The sequence below is a fragment of the Oryctolagus cuniculus genome, chromosome 10, assembly GCF_964237555.1.
Source record: "Oryctolagus cuniculus chromosome 10, mOryCun1.1, whole genome shotgun sequence".
Taxonomy (NCBI): Eukaryota; Metazoa; Chordata; class Mammalia; order Lagomorpha; family Leporidae; genus Oryctolagus; species Oryctolagus cuniculus.
In genome coordinates this window covers 46312648-46326898 of record NC_091441.1, presented here as the reverse complement: position 1 = coordinate 46326898, position 14251 = coordinate 46312648, and the positions used below count along the sequence as shown (strand labels likewise).

Here is a 14251-nt window from a genome sequence, read left to right as displayed (position 1 = left end):
CCGCCACTTGTGACACACATGTTTATGCGTGTCTTTCTCACCCGGCTGCAATGTAAGTCCTTGGAGGGAAGGAGTTTATCTGGTGTTGCTTATTACTTCATAGGCAGGCTCCTGGCAAATACTGAGGATTCACTGAACATTTTTTAAATGAAATGGCACAATGAGTTGGTTTGCCATAAAATATTTCTTTTTTTAACTTTTATTTAATGAATATAAATTTCCAAAGTACAGAATATTGATTACAATGGCTTCCCCCCCATAACGTCACTCCAACCCGCAACCCTCCCCTTATCCACTCCCTCTCCCCTTCCATTCATATCAAGATTCATTTTTGATTCTCTTTATATACAGAAGATCAGTTTAGCATACATTAAGTAAAGATTTCAACAGTTTGCTCCCACAGAGAAACATAAAGTGAATATTTCTGATACTTTACCTGAAAGTTTGCAGTCTACTCCTGTGAACTCCCTCTATCTTCTTGTGCTGAAAAGTCACATTGAAATAAGTCATGGTGGAGATGTCATATTCACTCCTTTGGAAGGAAAGAAAATACAATTCTAAATGAACCCAAATCAATCATGGACTACCTTTTTTAGACAGAAAAGTACATACTTCCATGTACTTGAAGTTCAGAATTTTTCTCTACTTCCAACTTGGTTATAACATAATTCATGTGTGTGACTTGGTGTCCAAGAAACACATTTACAAACAAGTCCATATAAATACATTTTAAAAATCAAAATGTATTACCAGAATTGTAGTTAAAATAATTTCTAACAAAGTTCAAGCAATTATAAAATAATTTCTAATGAAAAAATGCAGCAATTACAAAATTATTTTCAAAGGTTCTCTGGTAGATACTAGAATTTTGCTTTACATTTTTCTCTTTGGTAACACTGTGTAAAAAACTGATGGCAAAGACTTTTCGGGTATTGTTGAACATGTGGTCATAACTGCACTTTCTCTTTCTCCCCCATGTTCAGAAAGCATACGCTTATGCAGATGAAGATGAGGGGCGTCCATCCAATGACTGCTTGCTCATCTATGACATTGAAGGTGTAGGTTCCCCGGCCGGCTCCGTGGGTTGCTGTAGCTTCATTGGAGAAGACCTGGATGACAGCTTCTTGGATACACTGGGGCCTAAGTTTAAGAAGTTGGCCGACATCAGCCTGGGGAAAGATACAGAATCCTATCCGGACCCTGATCCTTCTTGGCCACCTCAGAGCACTGAACCCATGTTCCCCCAGCAGGGGCCGGAGCCAGTTTCCAATGGCCACCCACCAATCTCCCCACATTTTGGCACCACCACAGTAATCTCTGAGAGCACCTATCCCTCAGGACCTGGTGTGCAGCATCCTATGCCTATTTCTGATCCTCTAGGCTATGGGAATGTCACTGTGACCGAGTCCTACACTACCTCTGGCACTCTGAAGCCCTCTGTCCACCTTCATGATAACCGACATGCGTCAAACGTGGTGGTGACAGAGAGGGTGGTGGGCCCAATCTCTGGCACTGATTTGCATGGAATATTAGAGATTCCTGACTTGAGAGAGGGGTCAAACGTTATAGTGACAGAAAGGGTGATAGCACCAGGGTCAAGCCTCCCCACCTCTCTGACTGTCTCTAATCCTAGAGAGTCTTCAAATGTGGTAGTGACAGAAAGAGTCATCCAACCTACTTCTGGCATGATGGGCAGTCTGAGTATGCATCCGGAGTTATCCAACGCCCACAATGTGATTGTGACAGAGAGGGTCGTTTCTGGTGCGGGAGTAAGTGGAATCAGTGGCACAGCTGGGATAAGTGGAGGCGGAGGCTTAAGCAGCAGTGGCCTGGTTGGCACCAGCATGGGTGCTGGTGGTGGGGGCCTGAGTGGAGCTGGGATAAGCAGTGGTGGCATCGGGCTGAGCAGCCTGGGTGGAGGCGTGGGGGGGACAGCTACCATTGGTCACATGAGGAGTTCCTCTGACCATCACTTTAGCCAGACCCTTGGATCTGCCTCTCCTAGCACGACTCGAAGTCGAATCACGAAGTATAGTACGGTACAGTATACCAAGTAGTCAGGACCCCAGCACAGTTTTTCCTGGTATTTGTGATTTAGAAATTCTCATCATCAAAAAACTATTTTGATGCACACTTAGGTGCTAAGATAATTGTGGAGTAAGTTGAGAAACCACAACAAAAAGTAATTGGAAACATTGCTATGAGGGAAGCACTCTCCTTAGCACCTGCAAACTTTTTTCTTACATTAGTCCTAAGGAAATCATGACAGTGAACTGAAACTTGCAACAAGGCCTTCTTTGTGTCTCTGTGGCCTACCAGGTCTTTGCATGTGTGGCCTGTAGTGTATCTCCAGCAAGCAAAATAAAGAGAGCTTGGTCATGTGAAAGCACTGACTGTAAGTGGCCATTGGCACACTTCTTGCTCTGCTGGGATTTGCCTTGTAGCTGAGGCAACACTCAAAAAGAACTAAATGTGCAATATGTGCCCATGCACTGACCCTGTCAGTCTCACAAAGGTAATATAAATAAAAAGCCAGCCACAGATTCAGGCCAGGATTAGCCATTAAAAAAAAATATCTGACAACATAGTCAAGCCCACAAGCCACCAAACACTCTTACCTTAATAACTGCACTAGAGAAGACGAATTTCACATCAGGAAACATTTCACAGCAGCGAAATTCTGTATGAGAGAGGCCATAGGATGAGACTTACTTCAGGTAAAGCCACAACGTCTGAGCCCGAATCTTAACATGAGGCTCCCTTCCTGTGAAATTAGGATTATTCTGATTCTAGCTTGTGTTTAACAGTAGATTTGCTCTTGAAAAATACTGCTTACTGGTGAGGTTGTGGGATATCACACTCATTTTCCCGTTGACCAGTGTGGTTCTGACTCACTAAGGAAAAACTGGCCACGGTTACTTCCCAGACAGAAGCAAGTGACAGTCGACACGGTTGTCAGTGTGAGTGGCAAATTGCCTTCCATGAAGCAGGTGGGGGCTACGTTGTATTTTCAGATTGTGTTCTTAGTGCATCTTAGCCACTCACTTACAGTGTTTTATTACATAGCTCCACATTAAAACAATTTGCTTAAGGTGAGCTGTGGGAAACAAAAGCTTTTAATGTGGTAAAGCTTTGAGGGATTTTTTTTAAGGGATCTAAAAAAATGTTTTTAGGAAATGTAAACCATCTAATGGGGAAAGTTAGAAAGCAATTTCTTGGTAAAGTAATACCATACTAATTCTTAGCTTTAATGGAGTTTAGAACTTCTTCTAACAACCCTCTGCTTAAAGAGCTAGACCAGGAACCTTTAACAGAGTCGATGGTATTGTGTTGGCAAAAATGAAACAGTACTAGACAAAGTCATTTCTTTAGTCCAGGCCATCCCCTAACAAAATTTTCTAACTGGAAAAATTTTAAATTTCTGATTTGATTTGTCAAAGAAGTTCTTGGCTTCTATATGCTCTGAATTATAGTCTTCAAATAATATAGTATGATATATTTTTTGAGCTTCAAAATTTAACATGGTCTTATTTATGATGTATTATTTCTGTGTGTTTGCTATATAGTGTTCCCTGATTTAAAATCTAAAAGAAGATCAAAGCATTCTAAGAGATAGGCAAATTTACTATTAGGGAAATTCTTTTCTCTTTTTTAAGTTCAATGTGAATACAAGCTTACTAAACTGATATGACAAAATAAAATTAGTAAAATAAACTTTTTGCCCTGCAGTTGTGAATTATATACAAGTTTTAAGAAATTTTCCCCTGAGTACTCAAATTCCTCAGAATGTTACAAGGTCAAAGAATATTCAACTTCCAATCATTGTCAAAGGTGGCTAGGAGTGAATTATTCTATTCAGAGCCATTTTGCTCTATATAATTGTTGATAAGCTTTATATTTTTAAAGCCACAATATACATCTTATTTTAACTCTGTAGAATATGCAAAATTTTGACAGTCTTTAACATGCCAAATTGCGGAGGTGTAAATAAAGTCATTCAAAGGGAGTCTTTCTTTTATTTCTTCCCGCCATTTAAGGAACTACATTAAGGATGGATAATTTTTCCAGAAATATAGTCAAAAGGTATTTGTTGAAATATGCTTGAGTATATCTGGATCCAGGAGTTTGAAGGAATAGAAATAATTACTAATTAATTAATTAAAGAGAATGTTATCTATGTATAGCAAACATTTTTTGTTTTGATATGACATATCATCACAAGTCTTTTTGTATGACAACTGATACCTTGCATAGATATTTTAGGTTATCTCACAAAATACAGAGTGATCATCTCTACTAGCTGATTTTCTTAAAATCCATCAGTTATATAAAACTATGGAAAATACAAGGAAAAAATGGCAGTATTGGTCATCTATCTTTCTAGGAAGATACTTTCAAATCATTTTCTCTTTTTTTAGGATTTCACATTGATGTTTTATGCTGCTTTTAAAATTTTACAATCTCCTTTTTACAAACAACCATTTGTTTAAAGGCATGATGCTTTTTAATGAACAGCCTTTGGACAGAATTTCTTTCTTGTCTTAAGATACTTTACTCTAACTCATGTACACCATTCCGTATACCTGGAAGGGAAATGGAAATCCGTTTATAAGAGAAAAGGTGTAATTCAAATCCATATTGCTTGCTGAATCCTATCACAACTTGCTATCAACAAAAGCAAGAAGGAAGAGAGAGTAATTTAATGTTATATATACATGGTTTGCAGCTCAACCATGGTATCTGTACATCTAATTTTCTAAAGAGGTATCCATAAGGACAAAAATTAATGTATCATACATTATTCATCATTTATATCAACTAAAATACCATCTTGACTTAATTTTGACATTGAATCCTAAACATATCTGCTACATAGTTTTTACCTCTATGCATATTGTTTGATATATTTGTTTTGCACTGAAAATTGACAGAAAAAGTGTATTTTGGGGTTATTTATATGCTTTCATATATATATCTGTTTTACATTTGTGTATAGAGATTTCCATTCAAGATGATATTTTGACAGTTTTTTAAAGCATATATCCTCAAAAATTAAATGTTACAGTAAGTGGGTATTTCTAGTTATCTACACAATTTATTTCTGAATTTATACCAAAATTTGAGTATCAGCCAAGACATAGCACTCATGACACTCTTTGACTTTAGTAGGAGAATAAAAGTGTTATAAAACATGCTAAAAATTTTTTAAAAGGCTATGGCTATATTGAAAAGACATTTAAAACTCAAAACAAACTTTCAAAGTACTTACCACATTTTCTATGCCTGTTTAATGAATTCCAACCTTTTGGGGCATTGCCAATATTTTTAGGACCTACTTCACATGACACTAGAACATAACAATCCATAGTAGGTTGCTAGTACCCATGCAATCAAATCTGTCTTCCAATTCCAGATTATTCAATTTATATTTGGACAAATTGGGAAAAGATGAATCTATTATCTAACAAAAAAGTTTAAAGCAAGGAATAATTTATTGTGTAATTGCCTACATTGCCTTCTATTTTGCTGTTTACACACTTGATGGTCAAACTGTACTTAGTCAACTTTAGTTTTCTTTTGCTGTCTATCTTACAAGTATTTTTGAACTCTAATAATCATCTTTGGTGATGTATAAAGCTTTTGAGTTTTTTGGGTACTGGTTCCTTGCTTGGTCATCTTTTGGCTTTTCCAAGTTGGTTTGTAATTGCCAAAGAGCTGTGTTTACATCAATAAAATTATTGATATGCATCTATTATCTTTTCTGAATTATAAGGTGGGAGAAAGTGTAGGACTGTAAGACATAACTAGAAGTCATGAAATCTAGTGATTATTTGCATCCCACATTAGAGGGAATAGCCTTTATTTTCCTAGTGTTAAAATACATTTTGTTTAAAAATGTTTTATATATTTGAAAGGCAGAGAGATAGAGACAAACAGATAGGCACAGATCTTCCAACTGTGGGTTCACTTCCCAGATTGAATCCAGGTATCCCACGTGGGTGGCATCCCAGTCATTGCCTGCTTCTTCCCATGGTGTGCAGTAGCAGGAAACTAGAGTCAGAAGTAGAGCTGATACTTGAACACAGGGTGTAACATCCTTTTTTTTTTTTTTTTTTTTTTTTACAGGCAGAGTTAGAGAGAGACAGAGAGAAAGGTCTTCCTTTTCCATTGGTTCACCCCCCAAATGGCCGCTACTGCCGTCATGCTGCAGCCAGTGCGCTGCGCCGATTCAAAGCCAGGAGCCAGGTGCTTCCTCCTGGTCTCCCATGGGGTGCAGGGCCCAAGCACTTGGGCCATCCTCCACTGCACTCCCGGGCCATAGCAGAGATCTGGACTGGAAGAGGAGCAACCGGGACTAGAACCCGGGGTGCCAGTGCAGCAGGTGGAGGATTAGCCAAATGAGCCATGGCACCGGCCATAGGGTGTAGCATCTTAGCCACTGCACCAAATGCCTGCCTGTAAATTATATATTCTATTTCCTAGCTTCCCTTTTTTCATATTTCCTGCAAAGCCCACCCCCAGGTATACAACAAATGAAGCCAGGGCACAGCAATGACCAAGTATTAATGTCACACATGTGTAAAGGGGATAAAAGGTTTGCATTTTAAACATTTGAATGCATTTTTAGAATTTATGTGCTTTTAACTTTCTCTCTTTAATACTCTAGTATTTTGGTCTGCATTAGAATGTCATTTCTTCTAAAATAGCTTTTCTTATTTACTTTTAAAATTGTACCTTTTTGTCCTTAAGACATCTATGTGGCTATCTGGGGCCCAGACACTTCAGATAGCAGGGTATTCAAGAAAGAACAAGAAGATTTGGGTATCCAGAGAGAATGAAAGAAGGAAAGCAATAGGAGATGAGGTCATGGAGGGAACCGGGGCTGAGATTGAATTTGACCTTGAAGACCAATATGGGAACTTGGCTCATTCTGAGTGTGATGAAGTGCCAATGGAAAGTTTTGGCAAACAGTGTTCTGGCCAGACAGGCATTTTTAGTTTATTGTTTTATTTTACTTATTTGAAATGGAGAGAGAGAGAGAGAGAGAGAGAGAGAGAGAGAAATATCAAAATCTTCATTCCATGGTTCATTCTCTGGATTCTTGCAATGGCAGGAACAGGACCAGGGCAGGAAATCATTCTCCCACTTGAGCAACAGGGATTCAATACTTGCTTCCCAGGGTGCACCTCAGCAGGAAGCTGGACTCACAAGCAGAGCCAGGACTCAGAGCCAGACACTTTGATATTGGATGTGGACATCTTAACCCCTGCACAATATGCTGGTCCCTAGATGTACAATTTTCAAAGGTCCCTCTATCTATAGTGCTGTCATTCCTCAAAAGAAATGCCAAAGGTGAGGAGGCTGGTTAGGAGACTATGCAGTAATACAGGTGAGTGATCAGCCCATCCATACGACTGGAGAGGAAAAACAAAACAAAAATCCCAGACAGGTTAATGAGGCCTCCTGTAGAAAAAAACTAGGGTCAAAGGCCATTTTCCAGCACCACTCAGACTATCAAGTTCTGATTCTTATCAAATTGCACATCTGGTTTGACCTAAAATGTGATTCGTCACAATTTTTTTATGAGAAGATATTTTTCTCCATGCACCTTAAGTATCTCTTTCAAAATCTATGCCAGCTACTGCTTGATAAATTATAGCCCTGGGCTTCTCGGCTGATTCTGATGGCTGTCATCTTGGGTTTACCCAGAGCAGAGCCTAACACAAGATTTTTTTTTTCATGAAAGATATAATCTTTTCTTTAAACATTTATATATTTGATTTTTTTAACTTTTATTTAATGAATATAAATTTCCAAAGTACAGCTTATAACTTCCCCTCCCTCCCTCACACAACCCTCCCCTTTCCCACTCCCTCTCCCCTTCCATTCACATCAAGATTCATTTTCATTTCTCTTTATATACAGAAGATCAGTTTAGTATACATTAAGAAAATATTTCAACAGTTTGCACCCACATAGAAACATAAAGTGAAAAATACTGCTTGAGTACTCGTTATAGCATTAAATCACAATGTACAGCACATTAAGGACAGAGATCTTACATGAGGAGTAAGTGCACAGTGACTCTGTTGTTGACTTTACAAATTGACACTCCTGTTTATGGCATCAGTAATCTCCCTATGCTCCAGTCATGAGTTTCAAAGGCTATGGAAGCCTTTTGAGTTTACCGACTCTTATCTTATTTAGACAAGTTCATAGTCAAAGTGGAAGTTCTCTCCTCCCTTCAGAGAAAGGTACCTCCTTCTTTGAAGACCTGTTCTTTCCACTGGGATCTCACTCGTGGAGATCTTTCATTTAGGTCATTTTTTTTCTTGACAGAGTGTCTTGGCTTTCCATGCCTGAAATACTCTCATGGGCTTTTCAGCCAGATCTGAATGCCTTTAGGGCTGATTCTGAGGCCAGAGTGCTGTTTAGGACATCTGCCATTCTGAGTCTGCTGTGTATCTCACTTCCCATGTTGGATCGTTCTCTCCCTTTTTTATTCTATCGGTTAGTATTAGCAGACACTAGTCTTGTTTATGTGATCCCTTTGACTCTTAGTCCTGTCATTATGATCAATTGTGAACAGAAATTGATCACTTGGACTAGTGAGATGGCGTTGGTACATGTCACCTTGATGGGATTGAATTGGAATCCTCTGGTATGTTTCTAACTCTACCGTTTGGGGCAAGTCAGCTTGAGCATGTCCCAAACTGTACATCCCTTCCCTCTCTTATTCCCACTCTTATATTTAACAGGGATCACTTTTCAGTTAAGTTTCAGCACTTAAAAATAACTGTGTATTGATTACAGAATTAAACCAATAGTATTAAGTAGAACAGAGAAAAAAATACTAAGAGGGATAATGTATTAAGTTGTTCATCAACAGGGCAATGGCTGATCAAGTCACCGTTTCTCATAGTGTCCATTTCACTTCAACAGGTTTCCTTTTTGGTGCTCAGTCAGTTGTCACCGATCAGGGAGAACATATGATATTTGTCCCTTTGGGACTGGCTTATTTCACTCAGCATGATGTGTTCCAGATTTCTCCATTTCTAACACAAGATTTGAAGACAACTGTGGAAGGAAGGAAGGTAGCCCCTGGTAGAGAATGGGGAGATAAAATAGAGAAAGATAAGCAGCCAACACAGGATAAACTTTGAAGCCAGTTCTGCCGATGGGCAATTGGTGTGCAGTCCTCCAGGGAAAGGACACGCACTGCTGGGTTAACCCACAGAAGAAATGAGGACAGTGGTGTGTTTATGCTTCTGGGCACAGTTAATTCCCTGTGCCTGCTACACAGGTGGGCAAAGTGGCCTTGGCAGCAGTGAAGTGAAAAAATGCTTGAGCTGGCAGTTGAGTGAGTGGACAATGACGCAATTGGAGCAAAACACAGAGGGGGCCCCGTCAACGACTATAGCACCATTGGTGTACCCGTCAGCCCTCTGGGGAAACACACTGAGAAAACTGGGGATTTTTGGATTTGACAGGCTTTTCAAATATTTCCCTGTAAATAAGAATGGCTCATCAGCTAATCTATTGGTAAACTAATTAACAAAGCCCAGCGGTGTGAAATAGGAAAATCTTCAGATTCCCCTTGCCATTAATTGCTCCCTCGTGAATTTCTATGTTTTTGTTAATTAGATGCTTACCTCCTATAACACATGACTTGGCTTTATTGTTACAAATTTAGAAGTGACCCGTATATATCATTTTTTTAAATCTACTTAACTGCCACAAAGAAATGATACAGATTCATTAAAGTTAGCATTTTTGTACACATAACCCCGAAACTTTAACAGCTTATTGCTAACAACATCATGCCAATTCACTCAGTCTCTGAAACGAGTTCCTGTACCTAGCATATCTCATAAGACACTCAAAAACTATCTTGTTATTAGATGGATATGGAAGTAATTAAATAAGAAAATTATAGTTAATGTGCGCTGCATAGAAATCAGCATAGCAGCGGACACTCAATTATGATTTGTTGCACACAGGAATAAATGCAATCCATTTACCCCCAAGTTGTTCTGAAATCTATTGCTACATTGACAATCCATGCAAGGATTGAAGCCTGGGAGTACTCCAGATTACTTGTAAAATTCTTGCCACCCCAGGTAAGGCTACTTCTTCAGAACTGCCCGTTGGTTTGGTGGTACTTCTTTCATCTGAGAAGCAAATGATGGAATTTGTTCAAGTATAAAATGTGTCTTGATCAACTATCTTAAATATGTTTCCGGAGAAGATGAGATATGTAAAAATTTAGTCCTAACTAGTGTTTCATTCGAGCTATAAGTAAACTACAGAAAAATAGTTTATTTTCAAGTATAAGCAATTATTTTCCAAATATTTGAAAACTACCTTTTAAAAAGGTAAAATTGGAACAAGAACGTGGCTGTCTTCATGGAATAAAGATCATGTCAGCAGTGGAAATGAGTTCTTAGAACCCTGTGAGATTAATAAATAAAACCATAAGTAAAAGTTCACCCAATGGATGAATTCAAATAGAAGGTTTCTGAATTTTTCACTTGCTATTCTAATCAGGGAGTAAATATAAGTGTTTCTCTTCTTCGAGCATCACTGAGTACCCCTGAAGCTTAAATGAAAAGGATGTCAAAAGCTTTCCATGCACAACCAATAAATAGTTTTTGGGCTGCTATGTTAATTGCTACGGCAAGTAGAAGGCATCCTTTGCAGAAAGGGTGTGAATTTATAGTTATCTCCTTGGGAAAAATAATTACTCATAAAAATTAATAAATTGATATTCTGCTTTATACATCATATTCTATAAAGTTGATTATTGGTAATTCATTACCAAGAAAATCTACTTTCAATTTAAGGGCAAAAGCAAAGGTGAACCTGGAAAATTGGATGTAAAAATAGTAAGGGGAGAATTAAAACTATGGAAGGCTGATAATGGGTCCTAGGAATTGAGCTCAATGCTCTTTGGGAAAATCCTAGACACCTTTTGGCTGGACTTCCTTTGGTGATACTCGTATCATTAACAGCCTTAAACCTACCTGCTACAGGAACATTATACTTGTGAAGAAAAGATAATGAGCTTTAAAAGATAGATGTAATATTTTGTAAAAATCATAAAAACCAAAATAAATATGAAAAACCAATAGAACAGAATAATATTTCAAGTACAGGTATAAAATTTTCAGATATGAGTTATGAACTAGAGTAACAAAGAAGAAAGAAAAATCTTACTTAATGTTTATCACTAAAAATTACATTTTAATATATTTTAAAACTTAAATCCATATCTAGTACCATATGATTTAATAAATAAAAAGTATATTAAAGATATAAATGCTAGAAACTTTGAAAGAAAGAATAGCACCCAAAATGAATACATTGCATATTATTTTCTTTATGTAAACACATCTGATTTAATTTCCCAAATACAGGAAGAGAAATAGATGATGGAATTATAATTTAGAGAACTAATAAACTCATAGAAACAAACTGAGTGCAACTCTTAGAATTTGAACCAGATCTGAATCTTTATATGGTTCAATATAGCACACGAACATATAACATTTATCCTAGTTGAAAAAAAGGGATATAATTGCATAACTATTGACAAACTACAAGCTATAATTAAAGCTTATTAAGGGATAAACTAAATAACATATTATAACATACACAATAAAAACTGACAAAGATGATAAGGCATTAGGGATTTTCAGAAAATGAGGTAGTCAAGATATTTTTATTCTACTTGACCCTATGAAACCAAACCAAAACAATAAATATAAAATAACCAAGGAGCAAGCATTTGGTGCAGTGGTTAAATTACAGCTTCCCATGGCTTAACACTTCAGATCCTTGTCACCTACATGGGAGACCTAGATTGAGTTCTGGCTCTTGCTTCAACCTGGGCCAGCTCATGCTGTTGAGGGTATTTGGGGAGTAAATCAACAGATAGAAAATCTCAATTTCTCTCTCTCTCTCATCTCTTCCTTTTCAAATAAAATAAAAATAAATAAATAAAAATGTATTAAAAATAGGAATAATCCATCCTCAAAAAGAATTACAAAATGATTCCCAATCTCTGTTCAAAACACATGCATAATATAAAGAATGTGTGCTAAATATAGTAAACTTTATATCAAAACTAAGAAGTTTCAGAACATGTGAATATATCTCCCAAATCTATTTTACAGTTACTGTTGTCTTTATGCTTGTGTCCTGCAACTCCAAAATTCATATTTTGAAATTCTAATCGCAAGGTGACAGTATTAGGAGGTGGGGGTCATTGGGAGGTGATTAGGTCATGAAGGAAACATCCTCATGGGTGGGATTACTACCCTGATAAAATAGGTCCAAAGAGCTTCCATCACCTCTTTCACCATTTGATGACACAGCCAGAAGGTGACATATAGGAAGCAGGAAGCAAGCTCTCACCAAATACTGAATTTGCCAATGTTTTCATCTAGGATTTCTCAGCCTCCAGAACTGTGAGAAATAAATTTCTGCTATTCATGGATCACCCAGTCTCTGGTATTTTGTAAAGCAACTCAAACAGACTAAGACACGTGTGAAGATTGCTCTAAAATAAGTGAAACAATGCTTCAGAATCTAGGAATGTAGGCAAATTATGAAATTGTCAGAGAACACGCTCATAGGCACCCAGTCCACACCACTGATTGGCAGGGAAAGGAAAATGGAAGGTCAAACTTTCTAAAGCTGTCACCTTCATTTTCTATAACTAAGTCAAAAATAAAGAAAGCAATGACACAACAGAAAAAAGGAAAGGGAAGTAAACATTTCACATGAAAAGATATACAAGTCTTCAGTGCCCCACTTCCATGAGAGATGCTGATCTTACATTAGAAAAATGTCCTTGTTTAGCTGGTTTCACTTATCCTAGGCCATCCACAGGATTACTCTGACTCAATAGTTCTTAAACTTCAGCCTGAAATCCAGAGCTGCCTGGAGAACATGGTAAATAAAGAACAATTCTAAGTCTCATCCCCAGAGATTATGATTCGGTACATATGAAGCCAAGAAATCTGCATTTTCAGCACACTGGCCCAAAAAAAATCATTTCAAAAGTCACTTCCTACCTTTGACCTTCTTATTCCTGGATTTCTTTCTCTAACAATCTGAGCTTCCCAGATTCTATTCCATTAGTCTACCAGATGCATGACCCACAACATCGAAGGTGAACCACATACACATTACAGCTTTGCCCAAGGGGGCACTTGCCTGTGTCGTCAAAATTGCCACAGTGATATCTCAGTCATTAGCTGCCCGGGGAATGTCTGCCACTGCCTTGCTTGCGAGTCAGAGGCAGACCAAGATGAAATTTTCCAGAATAAGTATGTAGCAAGTATGTAATAAGCATGTAGGTAAGAGACTCTAATTACTATAGAAGTGGAAGCCACGCTACTCCGTGCCCACATATTTGGGATACATACCTCACTGATGTTGTAAAGTCACAGAGAATCAACAAGGCAATTCTGTTAGGATGTACGTATGATTTTAGGGTGTAAACAAACATCGTCCCTACGGTATTATCTTAACGCTTTAGGAAACTGACATTTAACCTCCATGATTTCTAACACCCACTAATGTACCTGATTGGCTGCCATATATAAAGTGACTTTAATGAGGGGACAGGATGTTTGTCTTCAGCTCTGTAAGGGTTGAAGAGTGAGACATGTATTCACAGCAACCACTCTAGGTCAACACCAAGACAAGCCTTGTCTATCTTTTGTCCATCTTCCCAAGCCCTGGCTAATGAAAACCCTTTTGCTTGTGTCAGCTGGAGAAAATATTTTTATTTCACTTGGCAAACACAGCATAGAACCATAAATATTTTTAAAATTTCCTTTCTTCTAATACTTACTTTCAAGAAAGAGAGCTGCCCTTGGATACTTAAATAATACCCACAAGTAACTCTAAACTATCACAATTTGGAAAACCTTGCCTTAACTTCATTTCCATGATATCTGTCCCCACACGGATTACATTTCTTTTTTTTTTTCTTCAAAGAGAACCTGTGCTGGCATACATTGTATTAGCTGCTGTCAGAGCATTACCTTGAAAAACACAAGTGTTTAGGGTTTTGCTGTGATCTACATGGATGTGAAATGTGGAATTAAAATGTCCTGATATTCTGAGTGCTATTACAAAAATAATAATTAAATATCAAGAACATCCTTGAAATTTGAAGTACACTGTCATCTGACCAAAGAAATGCTACTCACATAACATCAAAAGGGAGTTGTATAAA

At 37.7% G+C, this 14251-nt stretch overlaps 1 protein-coding gene across 1 annotated transcript in view; it reads left to right on the top strand.

The window, feature by feature from the left end:
* The window catches only part of DSG1 (desmoglein 1), a 43028-nt gene extending 37280 nt beyond the window's left edge, over positions 1 to 5748 (top strand). The window contains exon 16 of the mRNA XM_002713483.5: positions 984 to 5748. Within this exon, the coding sequence (XP_002713529.2) occupies positions 984 to 2057 (1074 nt within the window). The 3' untranslated portion in view covers positions 2058 to 5748. The remainder of the gene's footprint in view (positions 1 to 983) is intronic.
* Positions 5749 to 14251: the final 8503 nt, after the last annotated feature.